At 54.2% G+C, this 19,353-nt stretch overlaps 1 protein-coding gene across 2 annotated transcripts in view; it reads right to left on the bottom strand.

Annotated features, from left to right (window-relative positions):
- C2H1orf198 (chromosome 2 C1orf198 homolog) overlaps positions 1-16,812 on the bottom strand; it is a 31,610-nt gene extending 14,798 nt beyond the window's left edge. Inside the window, exons 1-2 of one of the 2 annotated variants that reach the window (XM_044239382.1) lie at positions 16,460-16,812; positions 3,135-3,185 (exon numbers count right to left, since the gene is read on the bottom strand). In XM_044239382.1, the coding sequence (XP_044095317.1) occupies positions 3,135-3,185; positions 16,460-16,801 (393 nt within the window). In that variant the 5' untranslated portion in view covers positions 16,802-16,812. Of the gene's footprint in view, positions 1-3,134; positions 3,186-14,969; positions 15,050-16,459 lie in introns of those variants that run through there. The other variant, XM_044239383.1, reaches the window with a different exon arrangement.
- Positions 16,813-19,353: the final 2,541 nt, after the last annotated feature.

Genomic DNA, 19,353 nt, shown 5'->3' with positions numbered 1-19,353 from the left:
AAATTGCTAAAGTGGTCAATTTCATGTGTAATTTACAACTGAAAACTAAAAAAGGAAAAAAACCGATGAGGGAGCAACAGTCCAGTGAAAGGACCCAGTGTCACGGCCGCCGGGGGAGAAAACCCTAGCAGGAAAATGCCTACATGTCAACTACACTCAAATTCAATAATTGTTTAAATAAATAAACTGCCACAAATTCTCTGCAATTCACTATGAAGAGGAGTAATCTATTTCCCCCGACCTTGAACCCAAGCTGGACCGTGCCTCCATACAGCCAGGAGAAGCAAGCAGAAGTGACACAGGGCCAGCTCCCAGCCCCAGTCTCAAGCAGGCCTGTAGCCTTCTGCCCTCGTCCCCAGGGCAGGGCCCTTCACCACGTGAAGAAGCCCAGGCTGGCTCTTGGGCCACACGGGGCCCCATCAACACCCAGCACCAACGGCCCACGGAAGAGAGCTTATCTCCTGGAGCGGCCACTCCCACGGGACAGCTGTCTGATGACCGGAGAGCCATCCCAGTCACGGCCAACGGAAGAGCTGCTGAGACCTGCTAACACCGCCGAGCCCCAGAATCTGAAACTGTGGGGTGGTTTGTTGTACATCAACAGATAACAGTCGGAGAGAAGAAGGTGTCACACGGGGGCAGGGGGAGCAAGTATCCGCATCTGAGCCCTGAGTCCTGCACCTGGAGATCTAGGCCACCCTGCCCTGCCTGAAGCCACCTCCTGTTTGCAGCTCTCCAAAGAGGTTCCCGCCAGTCTGGAGGTCCTTGGGCAGAGTGCAACAGAGCCAGGGAAGCAGGGCACTCAGACTTACGGCTGGGGAGGTGAGGGGTGGGTCCTTCTAGAACACGACCTTGTCTTGTGAAGACTGAGTAGGGCAGGCCTCTCCGCTCTCTGAAATGCTATTTTGCCTCTACTAGGTTATAGCACTCAGCTGCGTAAGTGTGACCTCAAGAGATCCAACTAAAAGGTGAGGCCCCCAAGTGAGCCCACCAGTTGGAGACGTAAGCTGGTTCTCTGCTAAGCAGGCAGCACCTATTAACTTCTGGAGGCTCCTCAGTTGACCAGGTTCCTAAGGGACGCGGCTCACGACTGCAGACTCCGAGCACACGTGTGATCCCTGACCCTGTCGGCTGTCCTCATTCTCGGGACACCTGCGCGCCAGGCTGGCCCCAGGCAGCCGAGCCCCGTCGCGGCACCCAGCCCAGCCACTGCCCATCCTTGTCCCAGAATGTCATCCGCAGCAAGTTAATAATAGATGGCATGTCCCATCTCGCGAACAGCGGATTCAGGAACATTTCACAAGGTAAATTCTTAATAGAGCAGATATTCTCACGGGGCACAAGATGGATTTAGGGCTTAGAACGTTCTAACTCTTTTGACCTCTCTGCCTTTTCATCACTGTGACGCCGCCAAACGGAGGACCCGGTCCAGGAAAATCTGTGCCGCTTTCTGGGACTCTGCGTCCCAGGCTGTTCGGTCCCAGCCTGCACGGGGGCCATCTGCCTCTTACCACCAGGGATCACCCGCAGGGTTAGTGCTCCTCGGTTAACGCTGGGGAGCCCATCGAAGGAGACGGAGGCTCCTGCTGACTGTCGGCGTGCGGGCGTCCTCTCTACCCACCCACAGCTTCCCTTCCAGGGTGCCCGGGCGGGGTGGGGGGGTTCCTGTTGGTTGCAGGGGCTCCTGTGTCTCCAGCCTGCTCCTTGATATCCTTCAAGCAGCACCCAGATCCCTCAGGAGACCCCAGCTCCCAGGCACCTTGCTCACCCTGCCCCCTGCACAGACCTAGATAAAAAATGCCGCAACGCATGTGTTTGCACTGTTGCTGTACGGTGTTCAGGACCCCACGGGACAGCACGCTGGGGGCCGAGGGACTCTGTGCCCACCAGATGAACATGGGCCCTGCGTAAATGCCACAAATGCTCAAAGCCAGCTCCCGGCTCTCCCATGAGGACCGCGTCACACCCTTCCCCATCCCCATCAGGGGTCACCCTTGGCCCCATCAGCAGTCACCCACCAAGTGCTGCACTCAGCCATCTGAACCTTGTCAAACATTTCATTTTGAGACACAGGCCCCATGTGAGGGCCTGCTGGGTGTCTCGCAGACTCCCTCCCCCAATGCTCTGCCCTCACTCAGACCCACCGACTCCACAGGCCCCCTGGATGCCCACTTCTGCTAAGACAAGCGATGCAGGCTCAGCGGAAAACCAAGCACAAGGCTCGGAGCTTCAAAGGCCTGATCTGACCTCAAGTCGAAGCCCTATTCCAGGCACACTGCTGTCTTTGTCACCCCTATTACGGGAAGAGCCCCCTGACACCCAGCACTAAAATGTTTGAGAATCATGGCATTTTCCCCTCTTTTTCTTGGGAGACAGACACCTGCCTCTGCGTCCCTTTGCATCTTTGCAACTAGGGAGGCTAGGGGAAATGAATTAAAATCAGTTAAGCTGATACCATTACGCATCTCTGGCAAGAATACTAATCAATAATGACGGTGATGACAATAACGATGGTAAAAAAGTGACCAGAAGTGAGTGGTCCTGGCGGGGCCATGTTTGCTAACACCTGCCCGTGAGTGTGAACCCAGGACCCCTTCAAGTCTGCAGGGTGCCCAGAATGTCTCTCTATTCCCTCCCCCCGCCCAGACTCTGGTGCCTTAGAACGGAACCCCTCCAGGCCACCTCCGCAGACCCGCTGTGTGGTCCCTTCCTCTGTGTTGCTCCTGCCCCCAAACCCACCCAGCCTCCTGGCCCTTCTGAGCTCATTGTAATCAAAGCAGATGTTTCCCCCGCCCCAAAAGCTTCCCTCCAAGCTCTGCCTTAGTGCTGGTGGGGGCAGAGGTAGGAGCGGAGGAAGCCCCTTACGGAGCTGACCCTGCTTTCCCAGGACAGCTGGGGCCCCAGTCAAGGGCACCGCAGGACCCCGGCTGGCGGTACCAACAGCCACTTGAATCCCATCACGACCCCCGCACCAGTCTCCCGGCCATCACAACTCTCTCCCCTCCCATCCTTCTCCAACGGCAGCTGGCAGCAGGGCCTCTGCCTTCTGAGGCCACCAAGCGCTACAAGAAAAGGAGAGAACCACACAACTCTTTCTTAAAAGGACAAACAAATCTAAATTTAATCCAACTTACCCTCGTTTCCCAGGAGAAGGGGGCAGAGTGCTCATCTTGCCAAGTTATGTCCTGAAATAAAAATTCCAGAATCAATGTGAAACCCAAACCCAAACATACCCCATGCAAACATCCACCCAAGGCCACGGGGGAACCAAACTTGGGACGCATCTCAGCTCCTGGCTCGGGGCAAGAATGACGATTCTGCTCCGTGGAAAGTGTGCTATTCTCCTCCGTCTGGATCCCTTCTCACCTTTCCAGCGGAGGCGCCCTGGCCAAAAGACGCCCAGTGACCGTGTGGGAGGCCCGGCGGGGACTCGATGGTGGGGATGTGAGCAGGAAGGGAAAGGGGCTTTACGGGCTTGGGCCTTGGCTCTACCAGCGACGGCACACGAGGCCAAGCTGGGAAGAAGACGCAGTCCTCAGAGCCTCAGTTTCCCTAATTTGGAAGAGGAGAATCATGCTTCCCTTGCAGGGTTGCGGAGACGATTCAATGAAGTAACAAACGAACAGAATGTCAGGCAATAATCCTCCAACCAATACCAAGGCAGCTGAGCACCCCCCCAACCTCCGGAGATCTGAAAGGCGCGACCAGCAAAATCCATGAAGAACTTGTGCATTTCATGGCAGTGGCCACTCAGAGTGGGAGCTCTGACGCCGCTCACACCCTCTCCAAGAGAACACGATAGCAAGAGCCCTTCAGAAGGGTAACCCAGAATCCGACCACGGCCCCACTGTGCTCAGCTCACTGGCCTGAACAATGATGGGAAAGTCGGCTTTTCTCGGCTACCCGCTCCAAGCCCAGCCATCATCCTGTGCCGGGAAACGTCTCTCATCTGTGCCTCGCTTCTCCTGGGGATATTTTCTGAACCCAAAGTTGGGACATACTGGGCGATATGGACTCAACATGGGACAAGGTATTTTCAAGTGAGACGGTCCTTCCACAGAGCACCCTGGGGAAGCGAGGGCCCTCTGCCCCTCAGAGGCAGGAGATCAGGCTGTGCCCTCCGCTGTAAGGCACACAGGGTCTGCAGAAAGCCCACTCTCGGAGCCCCCGCCTTTTCCTTTGAACTTGCCTGCCTCGACCCCTCAGCCCCTAGCTGCCGGGAAACAATGCAAACACGAGGGAATGTGGGCCACGGCCCTCCCATTTGGAATTCCAGCTCAACCCGAGTTACTTCTCAGTTTACAAACCCTATCCCTCCAAAAATGGAAGTGGGCTGCCTGGAGGAATGTGAGTGAAGGAGCCCTTGAGACGAGAGGGAGGCTGTCGGCCCAGCCTCAGCTGTAAGGGCTCCTGGGTCCAGTTCAGACCTCAGGTGTGCGCGGGGCACAGGAGAAGAGCAGCGGGCGAAACGACTTCCACGTCTCTCCAACTCCATGAGCTCGGGCCCTCTAAGCTCCTCTCAGAATCATCAAACAAGAAGGACTTTGTTTCCACGTGGGGAAAGTGACGGAGCCTAACGGCATCTATGCATCATTTATTCTAGATTTGAGTTTGAGGGGGAAAGTAAAGGAAACCAACTGGCAAGTGGGCTCTTTTTAAAAAGATTTTTATTAATTTATTGGAGAGAGAGCACACAGAGGCACACAAGCAGGGGAAGGGGCAAAGGGAGAGGGAGACACAGAGCAGGGCGCTTGCTTGGGGCTCGATCCCAGGACCCAGAGATCATGATCTGAGCCGAAGGCAGACGCTTAATGACTGAGCCACCAGGCGCCCCTGTGCTCCTTCTATCCAGACACGGAACAGCCCAGTGGCCACCTCTGTGGACAGAGGAGGAGCTAGAGATTAAATGGGTAGGTAGAGGCAGGGGAGGGGGGTGGAGGCAGAGGAGGAGGGGGCAGACCCAGGGACCACGGCACACTGGAGCTGGGTCCCCTTATCATATGGTATAATCCGTCCTTCTATATTAGTTATACAGCTGCAATTGGCAAAACTTAAAACGAGGCTTTCGGCTTTGCAAGGAAAAGGAGTGCGAGACCAGAGGACCCAAGATGGAGCCCGGAGCTCGGTGAGCACATTGTCACCATGGGGCAGCCCGCGGTCGCTAACATTCCGGGAGGGCACAGAGAGAGGGTCACACCGGGATTTCTCCCCAACTTGGTGTCAAGTCAATAGTCTTTTGTTTGCTCCAGCAAGAAACTCAGTCAAGGGGCAAATTCCTTAGATTTCTGCAATTCTGAGCTCATAAAAAATAATAAAACACTTAACAAAAATAAACATGCCAAGCAAAAATGTTATTGGAGCGCTGATGTCAGCCGTGGCTGCACGCTCCAGCACTGGGAACAGACTCTCCAGGCAGAAGAAGGCAAAATGGGACCAGACCTGCAAAGTGGCACTGCGTGCACACTACGACGTTCTCTTTCTCCTTCTGCCACAATGACCAGCACGCAACCAAAACATGGCCAGGCACACACTGGTGGACGCCCACATCTGCCTTCTGCAGGGTGGCCAGAAAAGGTCCACCACCTGCCGTTGCTGCCCAAGGCCTGAAACTGTCAAGACACCAAAACATCTGCTACTGGGACCCCAGGATGTCAGGGAGCGGGCTCGGATTCGGCCAACGGTCCTCCCACTCAAATTCCTCTCCCTAAGGGACGTCTCTCCCAGCAACAATGCTGCACCTCTCTGGAAATTCTTTCTTCTCTGGAACACAGCACAGGAAGAAGCCCAGAAGTCACCAGACCCCAAACAGCGGACAAAGAACAGAGTCCCAGAACACACAGCCCCTGGAAATCATCAGAGGCCAGCACAGCCCAGGGGAGGCTCTGCTGTTCCCAGGTTCCAAGGACTCCGGGATGGACAGACATCACGTCGTCTTTGCCCCAACACCCCAGACACCCTGAGTCCCTCTTACTGGAAAATGTTCACCAGACACAAATGTTCACCTCCTGGCAGAAAAAGTACTTTAAAAAAAAAAAAAAAGAACGTCTGTTCTCTGCCCCTAGTCCCAGAATGCATATTTGCATAAAATCTCCAGCATCTACTTGACTATTTGGTAAAGAATGTATACCCGAGTGTTCTAAGGTCTCTGGGGGCCTCAGACATTTGTACTTTCGGAGGCTACAGCCAGCAGGGTGCTGGAGCGGGCTCGTACCAACTTGCGGGACCATCAAATGTTCAGGCGTTTTTTGAACCTGCTGTTAAACACAGCCACTGCTAAAAATTAAGTTACATAAGCACAGTTAAAACACACAGTATTAGGGGGCGCCTGGGTGATTCAGTTGGTTAAGACTCCTGGTTTCGGCTCAGGTCATGATCTCGGGGTCAGGAAATCGAGTCCCACATGGGGCTTTGCACTGAGCATGGAATCTGCTTGAGACTCTCTCTTGCCCTCTCCCTCTGCCTCTCCCCCGCCCAAATAAATTAAATAAAATCTTTAAAACACACATACATTGTCTTAAAAACAAAAATAATACACTCCATACCCACAAGGGTGGTGGATGTGGAGAGCTTGGAGCCCTCCTGCACTGTTGGGGGAAATGTGGGAAACAGTGTGGCAGTTCCTCAGAAAGGAATTAAACACAGAATTGCCATCTGATCGAGAGGTTCCACTCCTGGAGCTGCAGCCACAAGAAGCGAAAGCAGGCACTGGGACAGGCACCTGAACTCCAGCACCTGCCGCAGCATTAGGCATGGTGGCCAGAATGTGAAATGACATCAGTGTCCAACGATGGCTGAAGAAACCAAAGGCGGCAAATCCGTACATGGAATCCCACTCAGCCTTCAAAAGAAAGGCAACTCTGACGCCGGCTACAATCGGAATGAACCATGAGGACATCCTGCTAAATGAATACGCGAGCCACTACAGGGCAAATGGTACGTGACTCCACTTCCCTTCGGTGCCCAGACTCAGGCACATGCATGGAGACAGAAAGCAGAATGGAGCTGCCCGGGGAGGGAGAAACGGGAAGTTACTGTTTAATGGATTCAGAGTTTCTCGCGGAGGGGATGGGAAAGTTCTGGAAATGGACAGCGGTAATGGCTGTACAGCAGTGGGAAAGTACTCAATGTCTATTTAAGAAGGCTTACAATGGTTCGTTTTATGTTATATATATTTTCCCACAATAAAGGAATCTGAAAAAGCAACACTCCGCATAAGCCCAAACATACAACATTCTGGAAAAGGCAAAATTATAGAGACCGTACAAAGATCAGCGGTTGCCAGAGTTGAAGGGAAGGCAGAGCCCAGAGGATTTTAGGGCAATGAAAACATTCTGAACCCTACTGAGTCATGGACACTTTTCTCAAAACCCACAGAACGCGCAACATCAAGAGTACACTCCAAGGTCAGCCACGGACATGCCCATGTGTCGATGTCGGGTTCATCCACGGTTAACAAAGGTCCCACTCTGGGGGCCGATGCCGGCAGTGGGGGAAGCTGGGCACGTGTGGAGGCCGGGGTTTGCCTCGGCGTCTCTGAGAACCTGAAACTGCTCACCACACACCCTGCTCCTCCGTGGGTCCGCAGGCAATCAGCCGGGCTCTGGGTCAGGGTCCTCGCCCCCACTCCCCGGGACCACACACTCGGCAGTTACCCACACACCCCGGGCTGCGGCCGGCATCGCACACGCAGACACTCACCACCTGAATGTAAAGGCCGCAACTGAATTTTAAAGTGATTTCGGTCATTTTGCTTTTGAAATTACTTAGTTACGGGCACCTGAAGTCATGGGTTACGTCTCCTCTGTACCAGTCATGACTCTTCCAAAATCATTCCAAAGTGAGAAACTCCGGACTCCACGCTGACTGCAAAGATGGCAAAATTTTACAGATCCTAACTGTTCCTCTTCATGAACGGGATTCGAGACTACTGAGCCTTTGTGTTTTTATAACTTTCTTTCCACCTGCAAGGCCTGGCCCATGAATTTTACTGTTGCGACTCATGTCAAGAGCCCCTGTGGACGGCACTGTCTGTTCTGGCTGCCCCGTAGGGGCCCCCCGGGGTCTGCCCCAGGAAGGAAGCCAACCCAGAGGTACAGGCTTTCTCCCACTGTCCAAAGCCAGGCCTCAAGCAGCCGGCACACAGGAAGCAGCCCCCTTCCTGGAACATTTGAGGGCGTGCACTTCAGAGACCCTGTGGCCGGTGGGCAGTCCAGCCTACGCTCTGGGCCCATCTGCCACCTTGGCCTGAGCAAACCGCACCGGCCCAGTGTACGCCCTCTCAGGGCACACCTGTCCCAGCTACTCCCTGATGCCAACCCACCCCCGGTCACCCCCGGTGAGCACGTGGCCACAGAGACACACCGGGCTGCCTGCACCTGCTGCACCCCCCCCACCTGCCCCGTCCACCCTGCATGCAGAGGCACCCTCGGTCAATACTGCCAAGTGGGTCCCACTGTCCCCAAACAGGGACTCCTACGAAAGCAAGGCAGGGTTCAGGCAGCTTTCCTGAGAAACCCCGGGTTTTCGGGCCCAGCTCGCTCCCACTCTACTTCGGAGCGGGCAAGATCCCGGCTCTGGGCTTAGTATAACCCGCCAAGGCGAAGTCACAGTTTCCTATGAAGGCTGCAAGGCTCCAGCATAAGAAGAATCACATCCAAAAACGCGTTTGTCTTCATTCTCCCCAGCATTTGAGGATCACCTACGCGCAGTTGCAGCCACGCCCCTAACAGCACCCTGGCAGAACTACTGTAAGCCCAGCCCGACCAGCCCACACCCGCACCTGCTGGGGCACCGACGTCCTCGGGATGATGGAACAGGTGCACGGTTCGCTAATCTCAGGGTGATGGCAGCTGGAATCCCAACCACGGAGCGTTCCCACCACAGACCCAAGAGATTCAGAAGCAGTGGCACCATCCTGGAACACTGCTAGGTGCTCGCTGGAAGCCTACATCGTCACCGTGCTCCTGAAGCCCATAAATTACAGGACTTCCTAGCTGACAAGATGGTGGCATCTTGACTTAAAGGTCAGAAATTTAAGGAGAGCCTGGGTGGCTCAGTTGGTTAAGCGCCTGCCTTCGGCTCAGGTCATGATCTCGGGGTCCTGGGATGGAGCCCCCACATCAGGATCCCTGCTCAGCAGCGAGTCTCCTCCTCCCTTTGCCCCTGCTCTCCCCCTCCCCCTGGCTAGTGCATGCTCTCTCTCTCAAATAAATAAAATCTATTTTTAAAAAGGTAAGACATTTAAACTATAAATACTGTAAAAGCAACCAGAGCCTGGGGAAGGGGACAGAAACGCCCCTATGCTGCTGACTGTCTCTGTCCTCTAGTGATGTCCGGTGGCCCAGTGGCCCAGACTCCCGGGCACCTCTGCACGGGGCACGCTCTTCCGGGGGAGCTGTCTGGTGTCAACCTCTACCTCGAAGATGCAGTAGTGCAGTAAGAACAGGTGAAGCAATCCCACGCCTTGGCATGTAACCAAACAAGCTGAAACATTACATCCACACGAAAACCTGCACACTGACATTTCCAGCAGCTTCATTCATCATCGCCACAACCCGGAAGCCATCGAGGCATCCCTCAGCAGACGAATGGATAAATAAGTGACGGGAGACACGGACGGAGGAGTATTACTCAGCGCTAGAAAGAAATGAGCTATCAGGTCCCGAAAAGACACAAAGAACCTTCAGAGCACACTACGAACGGACAGAAGCCAATGTGAAAAGGCCGCAGACTAAAGCTCCGACTATACAGCGCTCTGGAAAGGGCGCAGCTACGGACACAGGACGTGGCTCAGCGGTTGCTGGGGGTCGGGGAGGGGATGGAGGAAGAGGCAGAGCACAGAGGAGGAGTCTCAGGGAACTATTCTAACGATGGACGCGTACCATCACGTGTCTGTCCAGACCCACCAAATGCGCACACTGAGAGGGAACCCTAACGCAGACTACGGACTCCGGGGGAGGCTGATGGGCTAATCAATGTAGCTTCACCCACTGTAAGGGATACAGAACTCTTGGGGGATGGGGGTGGTGCTGGCAGCAGGGGAGGTGGTGCATGGCGGCGGGGGGGGGGGGGGCGGGAACAATACAAGAAACCTCTGTACTTCCTGCTCCGTTTTGCTGTTGACCTAAAGCTGCTCTCACGAAGACAGTTTACTAAAAAACAAAAGCGGGAGAGGGAGGACAAATGATGACAATATGCCCCCCCCTTTTTTTACCAATGGCTTCTTTTTAGGGACTTTTATTTATATATTTATGGAATCGATGCTTCTGCCTCTGGCGTGTAATATATTTAACTCTGCTGAGATAGGAGGGTTTCCATAAACGCAAGGACAAAACCTGCAGCCCAACAAGGCAGGCTCCACCATGAATACAAATTCAGAAGCCCAGGCCCCTGAGGCCAGGGCAGGAACGAAAGCCAAAGCTCGGTGTCCTCCTGGTAAGAAGTGCAGAGGAGGTGGGAGACACTTGGACCAAAACAAACAGAAAATGAGGAGGACATTTCAACAAACAGAACTGGCCTTCATGTTTTGTTTTGGTTTTTTTTTTTGAAAAATGGATTTTTCTCCAGTATTAAAAGAATCTTTTGCTTAAGAGTGTGAAAGTGATTCCTGCCACTGAAAGGGCCCCAGATCTGCCAACATGCTTCTCAGCTCTGCCCCAACCCTCTCTGTGCAACAGTGAATCAATCACTGAATTTCTTTCCAAAACCCGTTCCGCGGCAGCCCCTGGGTCGCCCCCACACCTAGGGGCCAGGGAGAGGGCCTATGTGGCTGCCTTAGCTCCCAGGGCTCATCTAGTCAACACCCTTCCTCCCCTACGTTGGATAGCAGGCCAGGTGCTACTCTGGGCAAAGAGTCATCAGTTCAGAAGGAGAAGCCTGTGCGAGAGGCCCTGCAGCCTGCCCCCCACGGCCCGTGGAAAGAGATATGGGCTCGTGGCCATGTTCTCAACTCTGGTTCAGAGCCAGGGTACAGAACCCCAGATGCAAGGACACAGAAAGCCACATGAACCTGCTCATCTTTTCTAAAAACTGTCTGGGCTCCACCAGACGGAAGGTGGGAATCATAATTATACATTCTACTTTCCTTAAAAAACAAATCCAAAATACTGAGAAAGTAACTCTCAATTTTCCTCATTTTTTTGCCAAAGGTTGACAAAAAGGAAAAGGCCAAACTGTTCCAGTGGAGGGGGAAGAGGTGCCCTCACGTGTGACAGGTCCTGTATCAGGACCCCATATGGCCAAGCAAACGCAAATCTAATGAGTTAATACTCGAGGAAAGTTCTGGAAGGAAAACGACCAACTGCTTCGCAAAGCTGCTTCTGCAGTATTTGGATCTTTTCACAGTAACATGCAAATACATTATCTTCTATACCCTACAGTGATTTAATTGGCTTATTAAAAAAAAAAACAAACAAACATCTAGGGGTGCCTGGCTGACTCAGAAGAGCGTGTGACTCCTGCTCGCGGAGTCAGTGAGCTCCAGCCTCACGTTGGGCATAGAGGTTACTAAAAAAGTAATAATAAACTTAAAAATAAAAATCTGGGCTGGCCAGTGTGGACCCTAAAGGAGGGAGAAGCAAAGCGAGCCCTTTGCAGGCGGCCCCCAGGACACGGAGTGGAAGCAGCGGTTCAGCATGGTTTGCTGAGCCAGGGTACTCCATCCTGACCCCCAGCCTCCGGAGCACCCTCAGATCACTTCAGGGAAAGGCACTTCAGCCAGCTGGGGACAAGAGCTCAAGGTGCGGGGGAGCTGGGCCAAGGCGTGGGCCCGCAGAGGCCTGCAGAAGGGAGTGCCCTGCAAAGGGTGTCGGGGAGTCAGGGAGGCCCAGGCTCGGAGGGGAAGGCAGAAGGGATCGAGGAGGCAGCCAGACAGCCTCCAGCTCCCTGCAGCAGAGGAAGGGAAGAGGACGCCTGAGGAGGGACACTTCTTTCCGACAGCAGCTGGTCATGCTAACCTGTTGAAGGGGGGACAGAGCTTTCTGGCTCCGAGGCCCCAAAACTCTGTGTTCCGTGGCATGCGAGATCCTGAGCAGGGTCCCTGGGACGGACTGGCGTGTGGCACAGGGGCAACACCCTTCCTGCCCAGCTTTCCAGCTGCCCTTCCTACCTACTTTGTGGGAGAGGGGAGAGACACGTAGGTCCATGAGAAGCAAACACACCAAATTCCCGGGGCTACCTGCTCATGGCCTGTAACACATCCCTAAACATTCAGCTTTGGGTTTTTGCTTACCCCTCCCCTGCAATTTGGTAACAGGAAACAGCAGAAGCAGACTGAATGATCTCAAAAACCTTCTAAAATGAAAATCTAAAAAATAATAATAATAATCAATTAATTTTCTTAAAAAAGGAAAAGAAAATCTCTCATCTCCCAGGCCATTTCCTGCTGAAGGAAGAATGCAGGGAAAGTCAGACCGCTAAAGGCCTGTTTGCAAACAAGCCTTCAGGTTCATACCAAATACGAGAAACCTCATGGGCCACTCATTTCACGGAGGGAGACCTCCACCCTGAGCAGGTGGCGCGGCCGGGAATGGAGGCCAGGTCTGGGGACCCCAGATGCTCCCCTCCTTTCGCTGAGAGAGAAGGAGTCCACCAGCTGCTCCAGATTCTCTGCATAGGAGTGGCCTAGGGACATGATGGCGGGAGGGGGGGGGACAGCAGGCGTTGGTGGCCTCCTGTTGAAACTGTAGTAGTATCACATGTTCATGGCGTGGGGAGACTTTTTAAGGAGCTGGTGAAGATAATGGACGGCCGAGGCAGCCCTAAAGTGAGAATGCCTCTGGCTTCTAATGTAATGGGTTTTGAAAGATATTTACTGAATTGACTCCCAAGGAAGTAAAAACAAAAAACGGACAGGTCCCCTCAAGGATTCAGGGCACAAAGGCAGCCGATCTCCCTCCACACCAGGTTGGTCACCCCGGCAAGGGGGCATCTGAGCCCTGACCTTCCTGCCGTACAGACAGCGAGGGTATAACTGAAAACAGATGCCATGGTGTCACAGCTCTCTAGGCAGAGCGGTCCCACCAGAGGCAAGTGTGACCTGGGAGCAGAGCCCCGCCCACACTCAGGGCCACCGAGATCGATGACCATCAGTATGCAGCTGGGTTTCTGCTGACTTGTTCCTTCATACATAAGAACAACTAGACGCTGCTCACATCTGGAGGCTGTATTTTTATGATCGGACTTAAAATGTGGGATATAAAAAGGTTACCGGTAATGGGGAAGAGGGCATTCAAAGAAACGGGTGACATGCTTGTCCTCCAGGGTAGCTGAAGGGGTGGGGGGGACACCGTCCGAGGCTGATGTGACTGCTGATCTGGAGACAGGCCACATCACAGCCACACTGCGGACAGAACACACCGAAGCTTCAGACACATGTCCCGAGGCAGATCGCCAGAGGCCACCAGGACAGAGTTCCTTCTCACGTGGACAACCCTGACAGGCCAACCCCAGGCTTTGCAAGAGCAGAAATGTATTTCTTTCATGATCTTGATTTTTGCAAGTGGCAACAGAGAGACTAGCTTATAACCCGCTTGCCGCCTGAACAACACAGGGCTTAGGGACACCTGTGCCCTTGAAAATCCATATCACTTCTGACTCCAGAAACTTCACTGACAGCTTAGGGTCAACCAGAAGCCTTACCAGTAAGACAAACAATCAATTAACACATTATTTTGTATGTTATCTGCATTCACTGCATTCTTACAATAAAGTTAGAGAAAAGAAACTGTTATAAAGAAGATCATAAGGAAGAGAAAAATACATCTATGGTACAATATTTCACCCCACAAATCTGCATATAAGTGGACCCACGCACTTCAAACCCGTGCTGTTCAAGGTTCAATGGCATTCTTAACCAGGAATAGCTGCAATTGTCTTTCAAGCCCATAGGCCCCTCATGGGCATGATCTCGGCCCGCACCCTGTCAATGCTATTCCCATCGCAGAGGCCAGAAAACCCCAGCTCGGGGAGGTTTATGATTCAGTCACAGTCAAAAAGCCGGTAAATGCGGGAGCCAAAACTCAAACCCAAGACTCTCCCCGGAGCCCAGGCTCCACCTACTTCGGCCTGAGGAAAGGCGGAAGAATCAGACAGTGGCTCCAGAGGCAGCTGATTCACCAGGAGCACCCAGGCATCAGAAGTCTGTCTGTGGCTGCTGCAGAAGGGACCTCCCAATAGCATTCTCCATGCCCTAATTGTCTGTGGAGGCTCCTGGGACATCAGAAGACAGATCAAGTAGGAAGGGACAAAGTGCCTTACTCGATCCGGTTTCGGGCCATTCTGGACAAACCTGGGCCACCTATCTGGGCCACTCTGTCCGGCAGTCTCACTGGGGGTCACCCCTACCCCACCCCACCCCACCCTTACCCATCACCCCTTGTGCCCGGGAGCCAGGCCTCCTCCATGAACAGCCCTGGGCACAAGACCACCAACTACTCTGGTGCCAACCTCTTGCCAGGTCTGGGGAAATGCATTTTAAACACCCTCATGCCATTAAACCACACAGCCACTGCAGTCAAAAACAGACCTCGCGCCACGTTCCTAACTACCTCTCCTCGAATTCAGTGTCCTCTGTCCCTCTGCCATCTGTGCCAAGTTGGCCAGAAGCATTGCAAGGCATCCTCTCAGCCCATTTTCTTAAAACTGAGTTCAATTCTGAAAAACACGGCTGGTCTGCTTCCGGAATAGCATGAAGGTAAATACAGGAAAGATTTCCGTTTGCTTTTAAATCACATCGGGCTTCCAGATCCAGAAACGGGTCAGTCTGGCACCCAGTTGAGGAATCTGAGTACAAAATTAACTTGGCCACATCTTTCCTTATCAGTGATACTGAGCCCTTATATGGCAAGAGCTTTCTGGTGACGGGCAGGCATGTGGACATTCTTACGGGGACACCAAGCTAAGGAAAAATGACCATCACTCTCCAACATCTGTAAGTACTTACAGGTTTACTTCCTCTCCTCTTTACTTACTCAGGACTTTTCCAAAGAGGGGCTGCTAGCTTTTGCATCACCCAAATCTGAGCACAAACACTGCAAATGGCTTCATACAGAGGCAGATTTCTACACTGAAAATGTTGGTTCTTAAATACATCTTGAACCTGTACCTTCATCCCCCCCCCCAGTATACCACACCCTTGTTTTTCCTGGCAGAGCCTTCTGTGTGTAAAAGTCCAATGCAGACTTTTCTTTGAATTCTCTCCGAATAAGGCAATTTGGGCAACATACTTCTGTCCTTCACACACCCCTCACATTAAAGTGGGTTTACGACCACAAACATTTTATATTAATAAATGTCTCAGCACACCCAAGCCTGAAAATCAGCTTTAAAATGCAGTGTTAACTAGAATCCCTTCCACAATCCACAACACCCTGGGAAAAACTCATCAACCCCAGCTTCCCTCCTGCTCCCAGGGTTAAAACAGAAAGTGGGCTTAATTTGCACACTTCCTTTTTAGACTTCTTGCTCCTTTTGACTTTGCCCTTCATGGTCAAAGTTGAGTGTGAAAGGCAGATTCTAACAGCACAAAACAGCGCAAATTCGAATGGCACCGAATGGGTCTCAGTGAAAGAAAAAAGGAGAGAAAGACAGGTTTCTAAGCAGCACTGAACACTCAGGCCTTTGTGACTTAGAAGAGGACATCCCTGAGTTTCTTCCATAGTTCCAGCGTTTCTCCCCTCTCAGAAGTGTGGGGACGGGAGTCTAGATCAAAGACCCAGACATGCCCTTATATGTAGCAAAGGCTTGCTGGAGCCCATTTAAACTCATCCCTTAGTTTTTCGGTGGAAAAACGAGGCCCTATGCTCGCCCCCCAAACCAAAGCTTCACATGGTGCTCACCGATAAAACATCTCAGGGAAACATCCTAACCTTGGAAGGCAGGCACCTCTTCCTTCTTTTTATGCTGCTTGACAGTCTCACTTGTCCCGTACAACTCATCACAAATATTAACGTATATAATTTTCTAAGTGCCTTCCCGGGCAGGCACGGGCTGAGAAGTATTATCTCCGGTTTACCGGGACGGGGCAGGGACGGGGCAGGGGCGGGGAGAGAAACTGAGGCTCCAGGAGGTTAAGTCACCCCCAGCCGCACAGCCGAAGAGCAGAGTGGATTACAGCTCGGCTCGGCTGGTTTACAATCCCGTGCTGTTCCCACCCGGGTCTGCCTCATTCAGGAGCAGCCGCCTTCGGCTGCGGGAACTCTCCGGCTCCGGTGCGGCCGAGCCGCGCGTCTAGGTGGGGGTCTTTAAAGACCACCTCCTCGCGTCTATTCTCAAACTCCCTCTGGGGCGCCCCGCGGCGGCGGCGCCTTGACGCCCCTCCCGCCCACTGCCATCCCTGCCCCTCCTGCTTCCCAGCCCCTACCCCCGCGACCGGCGGAGGCGACCTGACGCGGGCAGGGGCCACCCGGGTCGCGTCGGGGCGCGGAGAGGTGAGAGAGTTGCCGGCCGCGGCCGCACCTACCTCGTCCCCGAAGCGCACCACCTTCTGGCCCGTGGGCCCGCGCAGGCCGGGGAAGCGCGCCAGGTCCTCGGAGTCCCCCGAGTCCCCCGGGTCGCGGGGCGCGGGGGCGCCCGGCCCCACCAGGCACCGGTCTATGATCTCGTCCTGCTGCGCGGGCGGCAGCCGCGCCCACTCGGGCCCGTACTTCTCCCGGATCTTTTCCTTGTCCTGCATGATCTTCCTGGCCATGGGGCTCAGCGACGAGAAGTAGGTGAAGCGCTTCCGCTCCCGGTCGTCCAGAGGCCGGTTCCCGCTCATGACCGCCGAGCGCGAGGCCGCGATCGCCGCCGCCATCGACGCCATGCCCGGCCTGGCCGCCGCTCCCCCTCCCCGTACCCCTCCCCGCGCCGCGCCGCCCCAGCAGCCTGGAGCCCCGCCCCTCGACCCCGCCCCCGAGCGCGGAGCCCTTCCGCCCGCCGAGCCCCGCCCCCGCGCCCGCCGACTCGGGAACCCCGCGCCTCACCGCCCGGGGAATCACCCTCCGTGCGCTCACTGCGGGGAACCCCGCCCTCCCCCACACCTCCGACGACCCTGCTGTTCGAGCCCGTGCACCCCCGGGACTCTCTGCCACCTCCCCGCCCCACGGAGCGCAGCGCCTAGCAGCCCCGAGGACCCCGCCCTCCCCCACTCCCGAGGACCCTGCCTCCCGGGCCCACCCACCCCTGGGAACTCCGCCCTCCGCACCCCGAACCCGGGAGCCCCGCCCACCGCGCCCGCCCGACCCCGGGAACTTCGCGCACCCCGACCCCGGTACCCAGCCTTCAGCAACCTCCGCACCCCGGGGACCGCCGCGATCCGCACCCCCGCGTACCCCGCCCTCCGCACCCCGATCCCCGAGAATCCCGCCCACCGAGTCCGCCCAACCGCGGGAGCCCCGCCCCCAGACACGCCCACTCCCGGGAACCCTTCCCACCCACCCCACCCCCCGCCCTCTCGGGAACCCCACCCTCCGTGCCCCACGCTCGGAATCCCGCCCCCGAGCCCGCCCACTGCCGAGAACCCGACCCTCCGCGCCCCTCTCCCGCGTCCTGATAGTCCTCCCGCGTGGCAGCCGCTCCCCCACTTTTCAGGGCTCCCCTTGGGCGCCTCAGGGGGCGGCGGGCGCTCCCGCAAGTCCGCTCCCGGCGGTCTGTCGGGGCTGCCGGTGGTGACCGCCATAGCGCCACGTGGCCAGTTGTTTGACAAAGGAAACTTTCTCCCTCGGAGGAGAAGCCGCATTTAGGACCGAGCCACCCGCCGCGTCCTTGCTTTCCGGTCCCTTTCCCTGAGGAGCCTGGGGAGAGAGAACTAGCGTCGGGGAGTTCGCGGAAAATTAGTTCCCGCTGCTCCTAAAAGGACGGAGGAGGGAAACGAAGTGCCCGGTGACTCGCGGCGCCTTTCCCTGGAGGGACTACAGGAGGGGCTCAGGGCCGGCGTCCGGCGCACCTGCACCTGGTCTTCCCGCGCGCGTGAAGGTTTCCCCAGGCCGGCTGCGCGGTTGTAGGCATGCTCCCAAACCGCAGACGACGGAACAAGATTCACTCTGGAATCTCAAAAATCAGCAGCAGTTCCATGTTCGCAAACGCTGAAGGAGTGCAGAAAGTTTTCATAGGCAGAGAAGCAACATCTCAACAATACTGGGACCCGGTCTGTCCTTTTGAAGTCTGTCCCAGACTACAAAAATTAAAATTACACAGAGCCCTCATCTCATTGCTATCAGGTTGTGGGTTTTTTGTGTTTTTGTTTGTTTGAGATTTTATTTGAGAGAGAGAGAGAGAGCATGAGCAGGGAGGGGGAGGGGCAGAAGGAGAAGCCGACCCCCTGCCCCGGCCCCGGGTGGGGGGTCCATCCCAGAACTCCAGGATCATGATCCAAGCTGAAGGCAGACGTCTAACTGACTGAGCCACCCAGGCACCCTATCAGGCTGTTTTGAACAGGGCTGTAAGGTCTCAGATGATGACCTCCACTCTTAGAACAAAAAAAGTTGCATATCAAATTTTACTTAGGGTCTTTGCCTCTAGAGTAAAACTTGGTTAATTCTGAACACAGTCCTAGAAATCACTGGCAAATAACTTGTTTTAAATGTGGGATAGCCTTTCATGTTCTGGCCCAGAAATCCTAAGAAAATATTTTTGGAATGTCATGAATGTGTCAAGTCTACAAGAAAAGATAGTGCTATTGCCAGTGTTACCCGCCTAATATATTGAAGCAGTGGGAACAGCCACCAGGTAATGGCCTGGGCTACACAGTATGGAGGACTATTTATGAAGCCACCAGATTGAGAAGAGTTTGATATTATTATTCTCTATTTAAACCAGTGCTTGCATATATGCTAAGTACACTAACCTGAATCCACCGAACCTCAGCGTCTTGTTTACTGCTGGGAACAAGAATGCCCAGCTCCGAGTGAGTGCTCAGTGACTTTATTGAATGAATCATGAATAAATCCATGAATGTAACATAGTTTGCATTATTATCCCTCTAATCCTCGTTTCATAAGGGGTGTGGGTCCTGTTTAAAGATGTTTTCTGGAAATTTAACTAACAGCTTCTAACTTGCTTTGAAATTCACACAGGAAGGGTGTCCCTTGTGGTTTACCAAGCAGTTGCAAAAATACATGTTGCTTTTATAAAAGCACAACCTGATTAAGTATACTTCAGATCAAATATAACTTATTGCCGGAGAAGTCACGATCTAAATATGATATGGCATAAGTCAGGGACATCAGCCCCAGTAGGTGAAGTCGGTGACCTGGGTGATCAGGCGTAACTAAAAGACAACTTCTTCCAGATTATAAGAAGAAACTCATGGGAATTAAAGCATTCTGGCAAAGACTTGACTGAATCTGGGGGTGGGGTGGACTTTATATACATATT

Source organism: Neovison vison, chromosome 2, assembly GCF_020171115.1.
Source record: "Neovison vison isolate M4711 chromosome 2, ASM_NN_V1, whole genome shotgun sequence".
Taxonomy (NCBI): Eukaryota; Metazoa; Chordata; class Mammalia; order Carnivora; family Mustelidae; genus Neogale; species Neogale vison.
The sequence above is the reverse complement of the archived record's forward strand: the minus strand, read 5'-3'. Positions and strand labels throughout refer to the sequence as shown.